At 50.3% G+C, this 22,069-nt stretch overlaps 1 protein-coding gene across 2 annotated transcripts; it reads left to right on the top strand.

Annotated features, from left to right (window-relative positions):
* Positions 1 to 209: 209 nt before the first annotated feature.
* Positions 210 to 17,028, top strand: KLHL30 (kelch like family member 30). Of its 2 annotated transcripts, none has more exons than XM_031957517.1 (8): positions 210 to 393; positions 2,497 to 3,328; positions 4,815 to 4,956; positions 7,788 to 7,874; positions 9,749 to 9,904; positions 11,826 to 12,014; positions 13,086 to 13,231; positions 16,458 to 17,028. In XM_031957517.1, exons 2-8 carry the CDS (start codon positions 2,555 to 2,557, stop codon positions 16,698 to 16,700), a joined length of 1,737 nt encoding a protein of 578 aa, XP_031813377.1. In that variant the 5' UTR covers positions 210 to 393; positions 2,497 to 2,554; the 3' UTR covers positions 16,701 to 17,028. The 2 variants fall into 2 exon arrangements, with proteins under 2 accessions (XP_031813377.1, XP_031813376.1); XM_031957516.1 differs by having other exon boundaries at positions 2,493 to 3,328.
* The last annotated feature ends 5,041 nt before the right edge of the window (positions 17,029 to 22,069 follow it).

The following is a 22,069-nucleotide window of genomic DNA, read 5'->3' as shown; positions in this document are numbered from 1 at the left end:
ACACACACATACACACACACTCACACACAGTAGGGACTCTGCTCACTTGTCCCCACACTCTGTCTGCCACTGCTGCGCGTGTGGCTTTAAGAGCCAGCAGCCTGGCCAGAATCCCTCAGTGTCCAATCCTCCCCCCCCCCAAGGGGCAGACAGAGGGCTAAAAATACCCTCTGTGCGCCTGCCGGGCGGCACGCCTCTCCTGCTGGGCTGTGGCCAGGGCCCACATGCCCAGGGCTCTCTGAGGGCCGAGCCTCCTTGGGCCGGGATCCGTGGAGGAAACTTCTTTGCGTCCTTTCTCCTTTGTGGCCCCCACTGGACGAGGCCCAGCACCTGTCGCTCAGCTGAACCCGGGCAGCGGAGGGCAAGCTTCGAGGCGAAGCCAGAAGCTGAGAGGTAAGGGAGGCCCAGGGGCCGGGAGGCTCCGGCAGAGTCAGGCTGCAAGGGGGGCTGGCCCGGCCAGCCCCGGCCCAAAGGAGCCGGGAGTCTGGGCGTTCATGGGCTCCCGGGCCCCGGGAAGCGGGTTCCAGCCCAGAGGGCCCAGGCTCCGAGGGAAATGGGAGAGCCCTCCCATGGGCCTGGTGAGAACTTGGGGCTTTGTTCTTTTTATCTTTTCCACTCACACTGGCTCAAGGCTATTCCCCATAGCCCCAAGAGCAGCTTTCGTCTCCCACTACGGAGGGGACGGTGTTCTGCTCTTACCGAGCCAGGCCCACAAAGCTCCTCTGTTCTGGCCCTCAGAAAAGCCCAGAAGCTCAGGAGAGGAGCCTCTCATGGGCTCTTGCCCTTCATTTGAGTCTAGTCCTGTTCAGAGCTGCCTCCCATCCCAGTTTCTTCCTGTCCCAGAGCTCCCTCCCAACCTGTCCCAGAGCTGCCTCCCGGCCTGTCCCAGAGCTGCCTCCTGGCCTGTCCCAGAGCTGCCTCCTGTCCCAGAGCGGCCTCCTGTCCCCTCAGTCTTTATGGGGCAGACTTTCCCTCAGAGAGGCTCATGGCAGCTTGGGAGGATGGTGTGACAACAATTCTGACCTTCAGAGGCTGGGGCGGGGCTGGCACGTGGCTGAAGGGAGAAGTGGGACAGAGGTGCTTATGGGCCAGCGCTTCCTGCCATTGGAAGCTAAGAGCAGAACCCATAACCAGCCTGGGGAGAACGGGGCTTTGTCCGAGCTTTCTGGTAAGGTCAGGGTGAATTTCCAGCTCAGAAGCAGATGCTTCCTTCCTTGTCCATCTGTGGCCTTCACCCTCAGGGGCCCAGAGTCCTGGTGCCCCCTCCCGGGGCTCCCTCCTGCCCCTCCAGATCCCAAGGGTGGGAGAGCCCTGTGTGGAAGTTCCTCCCCCCACCCACCCAAGACATTCTGGTTTCAGTACGGCTCTGAGAGAAAGCGCTTTAGTTCCCTGAGCTCTCATTTCACCCAAGGGACCTTGACTGAGGAGGGAGAATCAACATGGAAGGAGGGATGGGCTAAACATGGGTCTGGCTTGGAAGGTGACTTAGGACAAAGCTCGCTCTGGACTCTGCCCCTTTGGAGGCCTCTGGGAGCCACGTGTGCCGGGCCAGTTTCATGGAAAGCTCTCCCGGCTCGGCCCCTCCCCGACCTGCCCACATGGGCCTAGGACCACATCGACAATTCGGATCCATTTCCACTTTGTTTCTGTTTGGGAGCAGATAGTTTATAGTCTCCCATTTAGGGCGAGCAAAAGTCAGAATAGCTCTCTGAGGCTCAGCCAGGCCCAGCCATCCCTTGTCATCCATACTGTGGGAATTCTGCCCAAGGGCCAAAGGAGGGGACAGCAGGTAAAAGGAGGCCCAAGGATGGCCCAGGGGGTCGGGGCCGATGGGAAAGGAGGCCCAAGGATGGCCCAGGGAGTCGGGGCTGACGGAAAAGGAGGCCCAAGGATGGCCCAGGGGGTCGGGGCCGATGGCTCAACTCTCTGGGGTGTTGGCTGGGATAGGGATAGTCCTTTCCGGGGATCCCAGGTGACTCATCTTCCAGGAGAACTGGTCATCAAGCCTGGGAGAGAGGCTGGTCAGAGGGATCCTATTTCCCCAGGAGGGCGTGTCACATAGGCAGAAATAGCCAGAGCGCCAGACCCTGTGCACAGCTGAGGGGCCAGGCCCAGAGTCCCAGCCCAGCCCAGCCCTGTGACTCAGGGGAGTCACCAAACTCACCAAGCCTTAGTCTGCCTCTGAAAATAGGAGCGATAGCGTCTCCCCCTCACCCCTCCCACCCCTCCACCTCTGAGACAGCCCCAGACCCATTACTCCGCAGCCTTACTTTTACCTCCTGGGCCGCAGCTGTCACATCTGAGGGGGAGGCGGACCATTTCCCAAACCCTCTAGCTCTGATTCTTGGTTGCCCTCCCAACCCAGCCCATTCAGCTCACGAGAGCTTAAAAGCGATGTGCAGAGAAGGGGGCTGGATGGGAGTGGGGGTGGGCAGGCAGAGGCAATGGCTCCTCCTCCGCTGCTCCGCCATGTTGATTTTCTCCCCTTTAAGGCAGATTGGGGTCCGGAGGCCGTTCTGTGATTGCGCGGGGAGGACGCATCTGGGCCGGAGCCATGGTGAGGAACATGGATGACCTGGACTTCTGCCTCCAGTCCCACCCCCAGGACATCCTGGATGGGCTCCGGGCCTTCCGCGCCCACCCCAAGCTGTCGGACATCACGCTGCGGGTCGCTGGCCAGGCGTTCCCGTGTCACCGCAGCCTCCTGGCCCTCTGCAGCCCTTACTTCCACGCCATGTTTGCGGGGGACTTTGCGGAGAGCATCGCCGCCCAGGTGGAGCTCCCCGACGTGGACCCCGGCACCGTGGGGCTGCTGCTGGACTTCGTGTACACGGGCAGGCTCACGGTCAACCAGGACAACGTGGAGGCGCTGACCGAGACCTCCAACCGGCTCCACTTTCCCGCCGTGCAGAGAGTGTGCAGCCGCTACCTGCAGCAGCAGATAGACGCCAGCAACTGCCTGGGCATCTGCGACTTTGGCGAGCGCCACGGCTGTCCGGAGGTGTCCTCCAAAGCCTGGGCCTTCCTGCAGGAGAACTTCGAGGCCGTGTCTCAGGAGGAGGAGTTCCTCCAGCTGCCCAAAGACAGGCTGGCCACCTACCTGGCCAACGAGCTGCTCCAGGTGCGGGAGGAACAGAGCCGGGCCGAGGCCCTGCTCAGGTGGGTGAGGTACCAGGAGGAGGCCAGGGCCCGCTACCTGCCCGAGCTGCTCGACCTGGTGCACCTGGTCTCTCTTCCCGACCAATTCCGGCAGCACTTGCTCTGCACGGAGCCTTTGACGAGGGCTTCGGAGGCCTGCAAGGCGGTGATCTCCCAGCATCAGAGCCCGGTCAGTGATGAGGATGGGCGGGGGCTGCCGTGGTGGGTGGGAATTGAACGCTGTTAACGGGCCCCTTGTCAGGCAGCCGATAATCACGGTTACCTGTGGCTGTCCCATCCCTGGTGCTCAGTCATGGGAAGAACTAGTCATGGTGTGTATGTGTGTGTTGGGCTTTTCTTCCAGGCTAAAGACTTCCTCTTCCAGATATTCACAGCAATATTTCTGGGTCAAATAACATGTACAATTTTATATCCCTTTTGTATGGTTCCCAATTGTTCTCCAGAATTATTGGATCAGTTGACAGCTACACAAATAGTGTATTAGTGTCCCTATTTTTCCACATTCTCTTCAGAATCTGCCATTTTTCTTTTTCCATTATGTCAGTCAGTCTGATAGGTGTAAGGCGGTACTTTAGAATTGTTTAAATTTGCCTTTTTCCAATCAATAGTATTTTAGAGTACTTTTTCATGTGACTTTTAGTAGCTTTTATTTCTTTTTCTGAAAACTGGCTGTTCATATCCTTTAACCATTTATTAACTGGAGAATGGGTCTTAATGTTTGTAAATTTGGTTCAACTACCTATATTTCTGAGGAAGGAGGCCTTTATCAGACAGACATATTTGCTATCAAATATTCTCCCAGTTTCCTGTTTTCCTTCTTATTTTGGCTGCATTAGTTTTGTTTGTGCAAAACCTTTAAATTTCATGCAATTGAAATTATCCATTTTACTTCCAGTAAACTTTCAATCTCTTGATTGTTCCCAAACTCTTCCCTTATCCATAGATCTAAAAGGGAAAAAATTTCCATATTCCCCTAATTTGCTTATTTTTGAATTTATATTTATGTTTAAATCATTTATTCTTAAATTTATGTTTAAATCATTCACCCATTTTGACTTCATCTTGGTATATTGGGTGAAACATTGGGTCTATATCTAAATTTTGCCCATTGTTTTCCAGTTTCCCAAGCAATTTTGTCAGATAGTGAGCTCCCCCCAAACACCACCCCCTCCTCGGCAAAGCTTTTATCTTTGGGTTTCTCAAACACTAGATTATTATGGTCATTTGCTACTGTGTATTGTACACCCCATCTGTTCTATGAATCCACCACTCCCTTTCTTAGCCAGTCCTAGCTTGTATTTGATGTTTCCTATTTTGTAATGTGATTTGGAATCTGGTACTGTTAGGCTGTTCGCTTTAACATTTCCATGGATTCCTTTGATGTTCTTGACTTTTATTTTTTCCAGATACATTTTGTAATTTTTCTAGCTCTAGTGATAATGTGATTGGAATGATATTGAATAAATAAATTAACTCAGGTAGAATTGTTATTTTTTATTATATTGACTTGGCTTACCCATAAGTAATTAAGATTTCTTCAGTTGTTTAGATCTGTCTTTATCTGTGTCGAAAGTGTTTTGTAATTGTGTTCTAGAATCAACATCGAAAGATCGTTCTCCTTTAAATCCTCATCTTTTATACATTTGGCCCAACAGTCTTCAACAATGCTTCCGCAGAAGCTGGAAGAAGTTCTGGTGATAGTAGGGGGGCGAGCACTGGAAGAGTCCGAGGATGAGGAGAATCATGAGGAGCCTCCGCCCATCTCCAGGAACTGCGCCTTCTATAATACAAAATCTAGTAAGTACCTGAGGAGAAGCCTGGGTGCTCTGAACCTGGAAGGGACCCAAGAGACTATTTAGGGCAATCACCTCATTTCACAGATGAGGAAAGTCACACATCGGGAGGGAAAGATAGATCAGGGAAGGGCCCCCAGTTCTTCCTTTGTTCCTTTGTTCCTTCCTTTCTTCCTTCCTTCCTTCCTTCCTCCTTCCCTCCTTTCTTCCCTCCTTTCTTCCTTCCTTCATTCCTTCCTTCATTCCTTTCTTAATTCCTCCCTTCCTTCCTCTCTCTTTCTCTCTTCCTCTTCTCTCCCTCCCTTCCTTCCTTCTTCCTTCTGCCATGGCCCCTGGAACAGCTAGTCCTCCACTCACCTTGACCCTCCCAGACGGAGCACATGTCAAGGAGGGTGGATTGGGTGGGGAGCAGGGCCAGCAGGGAGGATTATTACCTGAGCCAACTGATGTCAGTGAGGCTGCTTCCTGGGCCACTTGGGCCTTGCCCCCTGGAGCCAGGTGGCCTTCCAAGCTGTGAAGGAGAACATTTGTGGCTGACGCCACCTTCAAATGGCCCCAGTGCCAGGCCAGAACTTTCCTCAGGGAAAGCCCCATAGCCGGCAGCCCAAAACTGCCAAGGAGATCAGTGTTTGTCGCCATGGTTTTCACTGACTCTCTGCTGGGGGAAGGGGGAGAACGCTTTGTCCTGGGGCCAGAGCCAAGTCCCAGAGAGCAGGAACTCCTCTAAGGCTTTGGTCCCCAGCCCTTTACCAAAATCTGTGAAATGGGAATGCTAATTACACGAGTCCCTGAAAGTTAAGGGATCCAGGAGGGACCTTCAAACTCTAGGATCCCAGGATCTTCTCCCTTCCTTGGAGCTCCTGTTCAGTATCCCGGAAGGCTGGTCCCCAGCACTCAGCCAGACACCAGGCTGAGGTTCCATTTGCTACCTCAAGCCTTTTCCCTTCCCCTTCCCTGGCAGTGCAGTAGTTAAGGTTCTCAGGGAGTTTGACTGGGACTATAGAGGGGAGGCCAGGGAGTTCCAAAGAGGAGAGCTTTTGAATGGGCCAGGCAGCTGGGGTTTCTCCCTTCTTGAAAGCAGTGGCAAGCAGTTTGTGTGAGGGCTAGCCATAGGCTGTGAAGGATGGGACCTCTCTTTGCATCCCCCTCAATACCAACCCATTCATGTTCAGACCTATGATTGTGCATTCATTCATTATGTTTAGATCTATGATTTTGCATTCATTCACATTCAGACCTATGATTTTGCATTCATTCATTCACATTCAAATTTATGATTTTGCATTCATTCATTCATTTATATTCAGACTATGATTTTTCATTTATTTATGTTCAGATGTATGATTGTGCATTCATTCATTATGTTTAGTTCTATGATTTTGCAATCATTCACATTCAGACCTATGATTTTGCAATCATTCATATTCAAATTTATGATTTTGCATTCATTCATTCATTTATATTTAGACTATGATTTTTCATTTATTTATGTTCAGATGTATGATTGTGCATTCATTCATTGATGTTGAGACCTGATTTTTCATTCATTCATTCACATTCAGACCTATGATTTTTCATTCATTCATGTTCAGACCTGATTTTTCATTCATTCATTCACATTCAGACCCATGATTTTTCATTCATTCACATTCAGACCTATGATTTTTCCTTTATTTATGTTCAGATCTATGATCTCATTGATGCAGTTCCGAGTAAGAAAACTCCCTTTATTTCTGCAGATTTCCATCTGCTCTACAACTTTTAGCCTTAGAGGACAGTGGGTGCTTAAGTGAACCAAACAAAGTATCTGGGTTTGACTCCTGGCTGTGAGCCAGCTGAGTGAGCTTCTGGAAAATGGGGCCAGTGATAGCTGGAGTTCAGTAGGCTTTTGGGAGCCTCCAGTGAGGTCATGGATGTAAATCCGCTCATGAGCCGTGAAGCACTCTTGGCAGGCGATGTGTGACTTTGCTTAGGCCCCTTTCATTACCCACCTGTCCCACCCTTTGGACGGCCTGGATCCAAGCTGACGTGGCCCGGTTCCCTGGTGATGAAGCCCAACAACAGAACGGACCCTGATCCCGTGCATTCTATGGGGACCGAATCATCTTTTCTGTTTCTCCCAGAGCAATCTGCGGCTGGGCAGTGACGTCTCTCTGTGTGAGAACTTGGCTGGATTTCTGGTCGCCCGGGGAGGGTAGTGGGGGGGGGGATTGGGCACGTGCCAGTCAGCTCCTCTCGGGTGAGCAGCCCCTGACGCCGCACGCTGACATTGGCCAGATGGTCCCCAGGAGGCCCCGGCTGAGGAAGGAGCCCGGGACCATGGGAGATTGGAGGCTGAGCTAATGTGGTGAGCTCTCTTGGCCCACCGGGCCCAGCAGCTGTGCCCTGCCCGGATCAGAGGCTCCCGGAACGCCACGAGGCAGCCCGGTGAGACAATGGTCTGGCCCTTTCCTCTGCCCTCCCAGAGAGACCCGAACATGAATCAGAGGGCACATGACCTGGGCAAGATGACGCAAGTGGAGGGCATGGACTCAGATCATGGAACAGGGAGGCATTACCCAGAATTACATAAATTACATAAGCACATAGCAATATAACACAGGCTAGCAGTAATGTAACAAATAACATGAAGCAACATGAGAATTTATACATGTCCATAAGTCCTAGAAATAGTCCAAAAGGAATCCATTGGCCATCAGTTCATGTGTCAGGAATCCCATAATTCAGAGGAAGAAGATCTCTTTGCTTAGAGTCGCTGCTTCCAATCATTTGTCAGAGCTTTTAATTCATGCTCCACTTGCTGATATTCTCACCCCTTTTTTCCTTCCTTATCAGAACGCTGGACGGCCCTTCCCGATTTCCCCGACTACCATAAGTGGGGCTTTTCTCTGGTGGCGCTGAACAATGATATTTATGTCACAGGTACGTGAGGAGGAAGGCCGTATGATCCAGGCTGGGTGACCGCCCGGGAGCTTTGGTTGCTCATTTCAGAACTCGTTTCTGAGTTCTATTTCTTGCTTACTAGAGTTCTCTGGGGCTCGGCTATTCCGGGCCACATTCTTTTGTTTAACTTGACGCCTCTCTGGGTTTATTTGGGCTCCCGGCTGTCACTGGAGATGCTTGGGTCATGAATTCTTGCCTGGGTCATCAGGGTCTAGGAGCGGTCCTCCCATCTCGGGAACTGGTCCTCCTGATAGCCGAGCTCTAGAGGGGCGGTTTTTGCCACTGCAACTCAGTAGAATCTGGATGCTTGCCTTGGTGCCCCAGCTCTGTGTGACTGAACCCCTTTCTTTTTTTTTATTTTTATTATAGCTTTTTATTTACACGTCATATGCATGGGTAATTTTACAGCATTGACAGCTGCAAAACCTTTTGTTCCAATTTTTCCCCTCCTTCCCCCCACCCCTTATCCCAGATGGCAGGTTGACCAATACATGTTAAATATATTAAACTATAAATTAAATACAATATATGTATACATGTCCAAACAGTTATTTTCTGTACAAAAAGCATCGGACTCTGAAATAGTGTACAATGAGCCTGTGAAGGAAATCTAAAATGCAGGCAGACAAACATAGAGGGATTGGGAATTCTATGTAATGGTTCTTAGTCATCTCCCAGAGTTCTTTTTCTGGGTATAGCTGGTTCGATTCATTCCTGCTCTATTGGAACTGACTTGCTGAACCCCTTTTTGTGGCCCCCCATCTTCTACCTCTTCAATAAGGAACCCAAGAATGCTGCTGGGCCATCTATATTTGTGAAAAATGGGATTTCCTTTTTTGGAAATTTCCCACTTGGGGGCAAATTAAGATTCCCACTCTCCTACTGGGCCAGCCACTTATTTGATCTTGGTGATATTATTGTTCCCATTCGAAAGGCAAGAAAATGGCAGCCCCCAAAGTGAAGTGACTTTTTAGTTAGCGATAGGACAGGAAATGCCTCTGAATGATTCTGGGCAACAGTCCCTGGTGGTTGGGATGGAGTCAGAAAGCCTGGAGGTCAAACCTGGTCATTGACACTCTAACCATGCGATGATCAGCTAATCTTCCATATTATCTGAAACTTAATTTCTTCATCTGTAAAGAGGGCATGATAATGGCACCCACCTTACAGGGTAATCATGGGGTTCAGGGAGTTATCAGATGTAAGGTAATTTTTTAAAGCAAGGTAATGGAATATGGGGGTGGGAGCAAACTCTGAGGGCAGTTTTAAGCTTTCATAGCTTCCCGGCTTAATGAACTTAGTTATTCAAGCTTTAAGGCTGTGGAAACTTAGAATTCCTCTGATTTTGAGGAGTCCTCCATAGAAAGCTGGTCATCCTGATTTTGATGAGGCAGGTGAGGTGTCTACAGCTCCCCTGTGCCCATCTTGAGCCTCTTCTCATGGTTCCAAGCAGGCATCCTTGGGTGGAAGTTACCAAGTTATTTAGACCAGATGTCACAAAGAACTTGCCAGCGGTTGGAGACTCCTCAAAGTGAAAAGGGCCACCCATGGGCATGGCAGGTTCCTTGTCTCCAGAGGCTTTGGAGCCATGGTGGGACAAAGTCTGCCCAGGGATGTTGGTTGGGGGAATCTTATTCAGGTACAAAGTAAGCTCTGAGTGATGCTGAGGCTCCAGCTCTGAGCCTCAAAAGTTCTTAGCTGAGAAGGAGTGCTGTCCATAGGTGGGGGTTCTGAGCACCATGGTGCATATGGGGACTGGCAGTGGTTCAGGAACTTTCCCTTAGGGAGATTGGGTGGGGGTTCACCTGCCTGCTCTTTCCACATCAGAACCTCACTGTGACGTTTCTTGACAGGAGGTTCCCGCGGCAGTAAAATCGACACGTGGTCCACAACCCAGGTCTGGTGCTTTTCACAGAAAGAGGGCATCTGGAAAATCATTGCGCCGATGTTGAAAGCCCGCACCAACCACGCCAGCGCCGCGCTCAACGGAGAGATCTACGCCATTGGGGGTGAGGGCCAGCTGGCTCTGCCACTTTCTCCTTTCTGTTTATTTAATCTAGTAAACATCCCCGTTTGGGGTGCCGGGAACCGTGGGCAGTGCTTCCGAGTCCATCCATCTTGGCAGAGTTTCTGAATGTTATTTTGTCTGCAAAGATTATTTGTGGTTCATGACATTTGCAGGGTCCCGACTAAATTTTCAGAGTTCTCCTCTTCCCTCTTTATCTGACTGCCAAGCGGATCCTCATGAGGATTCAGGACCTCCCTTCCCTAAGCTTGTCCAGATTTATCCCATCATCTTCTGTACTCTTTGAGCGTTTTGGTCCTTACTCATGTCATTGATCACGGTCCATTTTAAGGCACAGTTACCTGAGAACATCATTTTCCCAATTAGACCATGAGCTACAGGAAAACGGAGGCAGTGATAGTGATCTCAGGAGCTCCTATAATGCCTCACATGCTCTGAACTTTGCAGACCATAGGGGTTTGATTAGAATCTTCTGAATGAGTGTTAGCCCATTTGGACTTTTCTTGGTAAAGATACTCCAGCTCATTTTACGGATGGGGAAACTGAGGCAAACAGGGTGCTATGACTGTCACTCTGAAGCTGGATTTGAATTCAGGAGGATGAGTCTTCTGACTCCAGGTGTGCACAGAATTTGCTCACTCCAATTTGATTTGGGCTTAGGACATCTGGATTTCTTGTTTATTTGAAGCTGAATCGGTGAATCGACTTTGCCATCATTTTACCAAATTTCCAGCAGCTTCAGTGGGTGGGCTTTGACTTGTGTCCTCGAGATCAAGTCAGCAGTTAACTTCCAGAGCCCACGTTTCCAAGGTGTCGCCCACCCTCCATGTACAGGCTTCCTGACAATAGGCTGAAGCCCATGTGGCTTGCAAAGGACTCCTTTAAACTTAGCCGGCTCACCCACTGGAGCTAGTCGGGGTCTGACCAGTCGCTCACCGCAGCCCCGTGTGGAATGGCCCAGAACACCCCAGCAGGGATGGGCTCATAGCTTCAGAGGAGCATGAATCTAGAGCTGGGAGGAATCGTGGGTCATTGAGTGCAGCTCCCTCTTCCGATAGAGAAATCCAAGGCTAAGAGATTTCCAGTGACTGGGCCCCCCAGAGCCAGGAAGTGTCCCTGAGGAATCCCTAGGTCATCATGCTGAGGTTTTGATGGACCCGTTTCCTCACCCCCAGGGTCACGGCCTGTTGTCCAGAATCATTCAGGGGCATCCCCTGTCCTAATGCTAACCAGCGGTCACTCCGCTTTTAGGGGCCGCCATTTTCTCATCTGTCCAATGGGCACAATTATCGCCGAGGTCAAGTAACTGGCTGGCTCATAGAGAGCCGCCGATGGGCACCTCTGCTTTCTTTCCCCTCCTCTCAGCAGAATAGGAAGAATAGTGAAGGTACATGTGGGGAGAGCCACGTTCACACTCGGGCACGACCTTCCCTAGCCATTTCCCCCGAACGAGTCCTTCCCCTTGACCCTGGTAAAAGGAGCCAAGCTGATAGATTGCCCGAGTGACTTGGCAAATGATAAAGTCTTCCAGAAACACAAGCTGTTTCCCTTCCTTCTTTTCTTGTGCTTTATGTCAGCTCCGGTGCCTTGTGACTTTGGCTGAGCCCCATCAGGACCCACATACAGAGGGGCTGCTGACTTGTGGGTTAGCCCATCTTTCCTCGAGCAGCAGCCTCGCCACGTGGATGCTGGGAGCTCCTTGAAGGCCTGGTCCGGTGCCCAGGCCAAGGAGGAACGCAAAGTCACAGGTTCCGAGCTCCAATCCCAGCTCCCCGACGTTCCCTGTGTGGGACCCAAGTCTCCGTTCCCTCCCCTGTAACAGGAGGCGCTCCCTTCTGATCCTGGCCTTCGTTCCCCGAGTCGCTCAGCCGTTGACCCCCCCATCCATTCTTGTTGCTTCCCAGGGACCACCATGGATGTGGTGGAGGTCGAGAGCTACAACCCCTACAACGACAGCTGGTCAGTCATCAGTCCGGCCCCCAAGTACGTGAGCAACTTCTCTGCCGTCGGCTGCCACGGGAGGCTCTACCTCGTGGGCTCGTGCGCCTGCAAGTACAACGCGCTGACCCTGCAGTGCTATAACCCCCTCACAGGTGAGCGGCCACATGGGGGTTAGGGCCCCGCATGGAGCCAGAGTCAGGGCGACCCCCGCCATGAAGGGCTTCCCGGCTTCCCTGAGGTCCGGGCAAGCTCCTCATCCACCATCTTGGCCTGTCCCGCCATCATCCACCTGCTGAGTTCTCCTGCAGCTGATTGGAGTAAGGGGGGATCACCAGCTCTCAGAGATGCCCCCTCACCCACAGCTGGTGATGGCGACCCCTCTGAATGTTAGAAAGCGCTAACACTCAGCCTTAATCTGTCATATCAGGACAAATGCCCCAATTACGAGCCCCAGACTAGAGAAATGGAGTTAATCCTCTTCCAGTCCTTGGAGATCAGGATCTCCTCCAGTTCCTTCATTAAGCTATTTCCCAGAATGCTGAGCCTTGGGGAGGGACCTTGGGGAGGGACCTTCTCACACCCAGGAACCCAGCAGGACAGAGTGGGGATGACGGCTGTTGGCATGAGCGTTCCCAGAATCCTCCTTCTGTACCATCCTGGGGGCCTCAAAGCCACAGTGTCCTCGCCCATAAAATTGGAACGGCAGAAATGTCTTACTGACCACAGGGACTTGACCAGAAGGAAGATGCTGGGTGCTGGGTTCAAATCCCAGTTCTTTCATCTAGTAATAAGTATGAAACTGTAGCCTCAGCTTCCCCTGGGGCTCCTCCTGGGTTGACACCTAAGACCTCATAGAAACAAGGCTTGTTTTGGGGAGCAGAGCCTCTCACCGTCTGAACCCCCGCTGAGTGTAGGGTCAGGTGCTTGTCTCTGTGATCCTAACCAGACAGGACAGGGAGGGAACCAAGGACCTTCCCCCCCCCACCCCCATCAGCCTCATAGTTCCAGGCTCCCTTTTCAGAGGCTTCAGAAGCGAGAACGGTCCAGAGAGCCCCGAGTCAGATGTTACAGATGAGGAAGCTGAGGCAGACAGACTTAGCTGACTTGCCCAGAGTCACTGGCCAGTGAGGGCCTGAGCTCGGATCTGCTCTCGGGTTTTCCCAGGTAGCACCTGGTGCATTGGCCGGGGCCTCCAGGCCAATGGTGCCCTGTCTCTCTTGTAGAAATCTGGAGCGTGATCGCCTCACCTTTCATCCCAAAGTACCTGTCCTCCCCTCGTTGCGCCTCCCTCAACGGGGCCATCTACCTCATTGGGGACAACACCAAGAAGGTCTACATGTACGACCCCGAAGCCAACGTGTGGCAGAAGGTAAGCCGTGTTTGTCACCCGGGGCGGCGTGGTGGGAGTGCATGGGACAGAGCCACGCCATGGGCCAAGAGCGGGCGCATCCGTGATCCCACGGAGACGGAACCCACGGAGACGGAACCACGGTGCTCTTGGGCTGCCGGGAATTCCAGCAGCAGGAAGGGTGCTCTGTCCTCTGCCTGGTCGGACCCATATCTGGTCCCGGGTTCGGCTCCAGGGAGCACGGACACGGACAGCACCAGAGAGTCCAGAGGAAGAAGGGCAGGACAGGGAAGGGCTTTGGGCTCGTAGCTGAGGATGTACGTTCTGGAGAAGCCAAGGGATGGGGTGGTTGGTTCCCCTCCTGGAGGGAGGCCACAAGCCCATTTCTCAGGGACGTAGAGGAAGGATTCCCCGGCCAGACGCCTCCCAAGCTTCCTCCCTCTCTTCAGTCCGGTGATCGTCCTGTGAGAAGTTCCTGGGCATTCCCATCCCCAAAATGGCCAGCCTGCCAGGGTCCTTGGGCAGAAACTGCACAGAGATACAACATGGCCGAGGGCTGAGATGCACTCAGAAATGCACCGGACCTCTCCCTGCCTCAGTTTCCTCATCTGCAAAATGGGGCCAATCATGGCTGTAGCATTTTCCTCACCAGAGAGGTTATGAGGTTCTAGCAAGATACACTAGCTGTGTGACCATGGCAGACCACTGAACCTCTCCCTGCCTCAGTTTCCTCATGTGCAAAATGGGGCCAATCATAGCTTCTTCCTCAATGGAGCAAGATAATATACCTGAAGAGGCTTCTAGATGTTAAAGGGTCAGAGAAAGGAGAGGTCGTAAACCTTTCTCTCATCTCTTGAGTTCTTTAAAATTTTCCCAGCAGTTTCCTTCCCATGACCCCCGGGGGCTGGTAAGCTTCCCTTAACTGATGTGTCCATGGTGCTGCATCTGGAATCAGAGGACGTGTCACTGAGTGTCAAGGAGACCCTGGGAAATGTATTTAATTTCTCTGAGGACTAGAGGAACATGGAATCATAGGAAGAGGCCCGGATCTGAAGCCAGACTCCTGAATTCTAGTCCCAGTCCCAACACTGACAGGACATATAACTATGGAGCAAGTCCCCTCGCTTCTCTGTGACTCTGGTCTCTTCATCTATAAAATGGGTCCCTTCCGGCTCTATTCCACCTCCATAAGATTCTCCATATGGAAGGGGCCCTAGAGACCACTGTGCGATGTCATCTGACAGGTGGGGCCGGGAGGGACCTCAGAGGCCGGCGAGATCAACCTTTGCATTTTATCGATAAGGAAACGCCGCCCCCCCCCAAAAATGAAGTGACTTGCCCAGGAGGCTGTGGGGAGCTCAGGGGGCCAGAGGGGGCTGGCAGCCAGGAATCCTTCCTCCCAGACTGTCCTCTCGGGAACTTTCCTGCAGTGTGGGGCAGAAGGGCCCAAGCTCCCGCCTCCCTCAGAGCCTCTGCAGGAAGGGCTTGGCCCCCGCGCCTGACCTCTGGGCCCGTCCGGGATGGGTCCCAGGGTAGGGTTACACTTGGATCATTCCAGAGCCGTCCCGCAGCTGTTCCCATGCCGTCAGCGCTCCGCGGACCACGCTGCCCTCGCCGGGGCAGGAGCACAGGTGCAGGGGGGGCTTGCCAGGCGGTGCTCCCCCCATGTCCGTCCCTGCCAGGAATGAGGGCAGGCGACCCGTTCCCAGCTCCAGCCCCGCAGCTCCCACTGGGGTGTCTGGGAGAGCTTTTTCATGGATGTCATGGGGCTGGGCTGCTCCTGCTGGGCCTTTGTGACGCTGGCTAGCTGGGACAGACCCTGACACACCCTAGAGAGACAATGGACTCTAGGTATTCAAATCCTGCTTCTGATGTTTATTGCCTACATCACATTAAGCAAGTTCCTTTCCCTTTCTGGGTCTCAGTTTCCTCATCTGGGAAATGGGGTGGAGGGGAGAGCTGAATCCCAGGAGTCAGCCTTGATCCAAGAACAAAGTCTCAAAGAACCTCCACTCTCCTGCCAATATTCTGCCTGTATGTTGATTGCTCTGAAGACATCCAGTTAAAAGTCCCGTGTCAGGACTGAGCCAATCTTTCCATGTGTAAAATGAGGACCCCTTCCGGTCCTGTGTGTGACTGGAGCAAGTGGCTTCTCTCTTAGTTCCCTCAATCAGTCAGATGAGATATTAAGCAGTGACTCCACACAGCTACTGTGTCAAGTGCCAGAGATGCAGAGGAAGGCAGGAGTGTGGGTGCTGGCCCTTAAGGAGCCTCCATTCTAATGGGGAGACAAAGGGGAAGTCTTTGCAGGGAAGATGGAATCCCGAGAGGACAGAAAAGTTGTCAACTCCACATTGGACTAGCGCTCATAGTTAGTCGTTTTCTTGGATTTCAAGAAAGCTGCCTCCTTCCAACATCTTCCCATTTCAACCATCTCTCCCCCCTGAGTTGAATGAGCTCTTCTACTTCCCCTTGATTGCTCTGGGTGACAGCAGGTCTCACTCAGTTGCTCCGTAAAAGACATTCACTTAAGCAGATCTCACTCAGGAGTTCCTAGGGGACATTGACTTAAGCAGATCTCACTCAGTTGCTCATTAAAAGACATTCACTTGATGAGATTTCACTCAGGTTGCTCATCAAACCACATTAACTTAAAGAGATCTCACTCAGTAGCTCCTCAAACCACATTAACTTTAAGAGGTCTCACTTAATAGCTCCTCAAAACACATTAACTTAAAGAGGTCTCAATTAATAGCTCCTCAAAACACATTAACTTAAAGAGATCTCACTCAGTAGCTCCTCAAAACACACTAACTTAAAGAGATCTCACTCAGTAGCTCCTCAAACCACATTGACTTTAATAGGTCTCACTTAATAGCGCCTTAAAACACATTAACTTAAAGAGATCTCACTCAGTAGCTCATCACAACACTTTGAGTTGATGAGATCTCGCTCAGGTTGCTCATCAAAAGACATTCACTTGAGATCTCAGTAAGTAGTTCATCAAAAGACATCAACTTAAAGAGATTTCACTCAGTTGCTCATTAAAAGACATTCATTTAAGCAGAACTCACTCAATTTTCTTGTTGGCAGATATTTTTCTGCTTTCCTCTACTGGGCTAACAGCTCATCTCTCCCTTTATTATGGGCCTCAGTCAGTCAAGAAACATTCATGAGACCCCTACTGTGTGCCAGGCACTATGCCCAGTGCTGGTTATTAAAAGAAACGCCACCTTCTCTGTTTCAGGTTCAGCTGCTTCACAGTCTGCACGAGAATGGGGGGATGGTGTCCCTGGGCGACAAGCTCTATGTGACGGGAGGCCGCTGGCAGGGCATGGAAGGAGACTACCGGGTGGAGATGGAGGTGTATGATGGGACTAAAGATGTCTGGACATGGGAAGGGGCGCTTCCCTGCCTCTGGCTCTACCACAGCTCTTCTTCCGTCTTCATGGACATCTCCAAGTGGACAGAGCCCTTTGTGAGGAGCTAAGGGCCTCCGAGGTCACACCTGTTCTTCTACCATCCTCCACTAAAGTTGCAGTACCCACAGGCCTTTGCATGAGCCTCCCCCGGGTACCCCTCTCCACCACGTCCGGACGTCATCATGTGTGCAAGTTTCTGCTTCTTCCTGCTTCCCAGACCCAGAAGCCTTCGAGAGGAGGAAGTGAAGATACCCCCTGGTTTCCAAGGAAAGTTTGAATGTGACTGCCATGGCTGCTTTTGTTGCCTTTGCTGTTATTTCCTTGATATTACTGAGACCCCCTTTTGACATGTTCTAATTGGGCAACCCAGGGCAAATCCAGAAGGAGGGGAGGAGGCTGGACTAGATTCTGATTCTGGGCTTGCCATTGGTGTTAGAGAGCCACAGATAAAAGGTCAGGAGCCCCGGAGCCCACCTGATCTCTAACTTCTCTGAGCCTCAGTTTCCATATGCAAACAGGAGAATGCTGAACAAGATGAGCTCCACGGTCCCTTCCTAGTTCAAATGTGTATGAGATGCTCACTGTCAGTCTGGGTTTCAGTTTTCCCACTCATCCAATAAGGAAGCCGAACACGACACTCTTCTGGGTCTCTTCCAAATGCAAACATTTGCAGGTCTTCTCTAGGACCTTGGGCCAGTCATTTCCCATGTCTGAGGCTCAGCTATGGTCTATCCCCCCAAATCCCCCTCCTTCTCCCCTTTAACATTCTGTTTTAAATCCTCGGGATTTAACATCCCTGAGGGTCTACACAACCTCGTCCTAGGTTCAGTGGTTTTTTGCTTCTTTTGTTTGAGAGCACTGATAGCTATTTATTCTTGTTTATGCCCTAAAGCCTGGTACTAAACCCAGCATACAGTAGGTGCTTAATAAATGCTTTGGGGACTGGACTGGACAGGGCTTAGTAAGAAAGAAGTATGCTTACCTAGGAGAACTAGGGCCCACTTTTGCAGATGGTGACCTCAGTGAAGTAGCTAGCTGTGTGACCCTACACAAGTCATTTCATTTCTCTGAGATAAGGTCATCATATTAATCTAATCAAATAACATAAGTGAAATGTTTTGGACGAGTGCTGAAGATCTGCCAGCTATTAGTTCCATTTTCCCTCTTCGTTTTACATTGGCTGGACATCAAATAGACAAAGTCCAACTGTCTTTTTTTCCCCTGAGGCAATGGGGTTAATTAATGGGGTTAATAATGTGTGAACCTTGCTCAGGGTCACACAGCCAGGAAGTGTTAAGTGTCTGAGTGCAGATTTGAATTCAGATCCTCCTGACTTCGGGGCTGGTGCTCTATCCATTGTGCCACGTAGCTGCCCCTTTTTAAATCATTTTTTAAAAAATTCTGAACTTCAACATCACACAAAGAGCATCTCCACAGAAATATCAGAACACCAAGTGAGGGCTGTGATGACCCAAGATGCTCTGTTTCATGTGGCTTGCTATAAGGACTGTATGCAATAAAGTCTGCATTTTACTTCTAAGACCATTCTCTTTGTGCACTTGCCTGAATTTCTTTTTTCTTTTTTTTCCTGTGCACTAAAACTCTGTCACAGTGACCCTTTGGGGTGAGGATCATTACTGCCCCCCCCTTCCTCTTGACCTTCCCAAGAGAAAAAAATGAAAAAATCCTGACAAGAAATAGCTTCGTCCAAGGGCATGAACTCCCATAGTGGCCGTAGCCACCTTTGGCTCTTTTCCTCTCCATTGGGAGGTGGGTAACATGTTTCATCACAGGGTCTCTGGTCATTGTGTCCATTGGTTATCATCAGTCAGTCAATTAGCATTTATTAAGCACTAAGTGTGTGCCAGGTAACATGTCAAGTTCTGGGAGTGAGTTCATCATAAGGTCTCTGGTCATTGCATCTATTGGTTATCGTCAGTCAGTTGATCAGCAATTATTAAGCACTAAGTGTGTGCCAGATATCATGTCAAGTTCTGGGGGCGTGTGGAAAGGTAATCTTACAGTCTAATGGGGACGGGATAAAACGTCAGTGACTGTGTGCCAATCAGACAAATACAGGGTAAATGGGAGTGAATCCACAGGTACTAATGTTAAGGAGAGCTTCCTGTAGGGGCGGGATTTGGGTTGGCACTTGAAGAAAGTTAGGAGGCTGAGCTGATACCAGGCTCAGGGGACGGCCAGGGCAAATGCCCAGAGTCTGGAGATCAGGGAGGAGCAGCCAGGAGCCTGGGGTTGCTGGATCATGGGTGTGAGGACACATAAAGTGTGCCAAGACTAAAAGGGAAGGAGCAGGGAAGGTCAGTTAGGAGAGGCTGGAGAGGTCTAATAGAGAACTTTCTATTGGATCATTGACTGTTTCAAGCCCAGGAACCTTCATTTTCCCAAGCTGCCTCCCTACAGGTGAGAGGAGAGTGTGTGAGGGCTCACACTGGGCTTTCATCCGTCATCCTGCTCTGGCCCAGCACAGACTGAAACAAGGGGCCGCAGGAGCCACATGGATGCATGGAGGGAGGGAAAGAGGGAGGGAGCGTGCATGGAGGGATGGATGGAGAGATGGATGGATGGAGGGAGGGAGGGTAGATGAAGAGATGGAGGGATAGAGGGAAGGATGGATGGAGGGATGGAGGGATGGAGATATAGATGGAGGGATGGAAGGATGGAGGGAGGGATGGAGGAATGGAGGGATGGAGGGAGGACCAGGGAGAGAGTGAGAACGGGGATGCCCAGTCCCTCATTCCTGGAGGCTGTTGACAAGTCATGGGGCGGCGGGGGGGGAGGTAGATTAGTCGCAGGCCACCCATAGCAAGGCGTTGCTGCCTCTTGTTGTCAGCAGCAGATGGAGAGTTCGTTCCCATGACTTCATCAGCCGGGTCTTTCCCTTGGAGGAAGAAACAGACAAACGTAGAGTGAGAGATTGAGAAAAAGAGGGAGAAAGAGAGCAGAGAACAGCTTGACTGCTTCAGGCTGCTGGGAAACACAGGCCAAGGCAGTGACATGAGAGCTCAAGAATGAGGATTCAATTTCATCCTAGCGTGAAGGAGTGTGAGTGTGAGTGTGAGCATGTGTGTGTGTGTGTGTGTGTGTGTGTGTCCCCGGCCCCATACACCATCCCTCCCTCCCACCTTCCTCTGCTCCTTCAATCCTTCCATGTGGGAAATCACCCACTATTCCCCAAAATTGGCCCTCCCTCGAGAGCATGGGATCGAAGGCAGTTTCCCCAGAGCTCTCAATTTCAGGCTGATCCTTGACCCATGTAAGATCAATGACTCTGAGCAGAGATCCTAGGGGAGACTCCCAGCACAGGAAGAGGGAAGGCAGGGGAGCCCCACGCCATGGCCCCGCATGCCCCCTTCTGTCCCACAGCCCCAGGCAGGTGGGGCCATAACCCCCACGTGGGGTTCCATGTGGATTTGCCCAAGGATTCAAACCAATTTGTTGTGGACATCCTGGTGGCTCTGATGACATCATTTGTACCATTCATTGTTTGGGAAAATAGCAACGGCTGCCGCCTCTGCATCAGCTGGACTTCACAGAGCGTCCTCTTCTTTGAGAGGATTTGCATGATGTCACAGGGGCCTGGAGAGGCCTTTCCAACAAAACTGGCTGCTCCCCTGCCCCCTTCCCACTCACACACGAGCACGTTGTCCAATTTTGGACAGATTGAGCCCGATTCATTAACATTGGGCCGGTTTCTGTCTCTTAAATTAAAGTAGACATTTCAGCTCTTAGCAAGAAAGCAAAGGAATAGCCCCACTGGGGAAACCAACAGGACCTCCTCATTGGAGTCAATTGCAGAGGCCATTTAGTCTAACTCAAAAGAATCTTCTCCTCTCCCCCCACCCTGAGGCAATTGGGGTTAAGTGACTTGCCCAGGGTCACACAGCTAGGAAATGTTAAGTGTCTGAGACTAGATTTGAACTCGGGTCCTCCTGACTTCAGGGCTGGTGCTCTATCCACTGTGCCACCCAGCTGCCCCAAAAGAAACTTTTTTTAAAAACTAGATTCTCAGCTAATTGTCGGTCCAATTTTGCATGGAGCCCTCTAAGAACAGAGAATTCACCACCTCTAAGGACAGGGAATTCACCCCCTTCTGAGATAGCCCCATTGCATTTTGGGGTATCTTTGCTTTGGGGGAACTTCTCCTAACACCTGTTCCCACCTTCATCCATCCATTATTATCAACTATACCGTTTAAGCAAAGCAGAATAGATTCAATACCTCTGCCACGTATATGAAGACATATTGATTTACTGATTCAGTGCTAAGCTAAAACCTATAAAACTAGTGATGGACACTTTTTTAGAAAATATAACAAAATTCAGTTGGAGGAACATAAAGTTGAGATTGCAAAAGAAATAATGGAGAAAAACCCATTAGGGATGAAATAGACATTGTATCACCAGCCTCAGATTATATTAAAAAGCTGTATCCTAAAGATTTTTGTTCTGTTTTATTTACTAAATTTGTACCCAATGTGGTGCTAATAAAATAGAAAAGGCTATCAGTGAAAACAGATCAGAGAAGCAGAAACCAGCAGCATTTCAGAAGAGCATCCCAGTGGAAAATTAAGAGCATAAATTAGTGAGGAAAAGATTTCTAGTTTTAGGGGAAGGATATTGGGGAGACTAAGAAGGAATTTGGCAAAATTTAGATTTAGATCAGCTCCTTACACCACAAACTACAACAAATACCAAATGTAACTGTGACCTAAGTGTAAAAGGTGACAATGTCAAAAAAATGAAAGGAAATGTTTCAGAACTATGGGTAGAGGAAGAATCTTGGGATATATAATTGATAGAGAAGATCTTAAAATACAAAACGATTTTGACCAAGTAAAACTAAAACTTTAGTAAGGAAAAAAATCAATGTAGAAGAACTAAGAAGAGATAATTGTCAAATGGGACAAATATTTGGATCCAGTGTCACTGATTAAGGGGCAGTTGGGTGGCCCGGTGGAGAGAGTGCTAGGCTTGGAATCAGGAAGATCTGAATTCAAAAGGGGCTTCAGACACTTATTTAATTGAGCCATCTACTCTGTTTGCCTCAGTTTTTTCATCTGTAAAATGAACTTCAGAAAGAAATGGTAAACCATTCCCATATCTTTGCCATGAAAATCCCAGATGGGGTTGTAAAGAGTTGGATATGACTAAGCAAAACAAAACAAAACCAAAAAAAAAATCATTGATTAAAGACCAATATCCATGATACAGAAGGAACTGGCAAAAATACCTAAAATCAAAACTCATTACTCAGTAGATAAGGGAGGCAAAGCATAGGAGCAAATGGCTTTCAAAAGAAAACTTGAAAGATCTCAACAATCATATGAAAATACACTCCATATCAGTCAGGAAATAAACATTTATTAGGGAGTTTTCTTCCTGGGAATTTCCCATTTAAACAATCACAGCTCATTCCC

This window comes from Sarcophilus harrisii, chromosome 3 (assembly GCF_902635505.1).
Source record: "Sarcophilus harrisii chromosome 3, mSarHar1.11, whole genome shotgun sequence".
Classification (NCBI taxonomy): Eukaryota; Metazoa; Chordata; class Mammalia; order Dasyuromorphia; family Dasyuridae; genus Sarcophilus; species Sarcophilus harrisii.
This window is presented reverse-complemented; position numbering and strand designations above follow the sequence as displayed.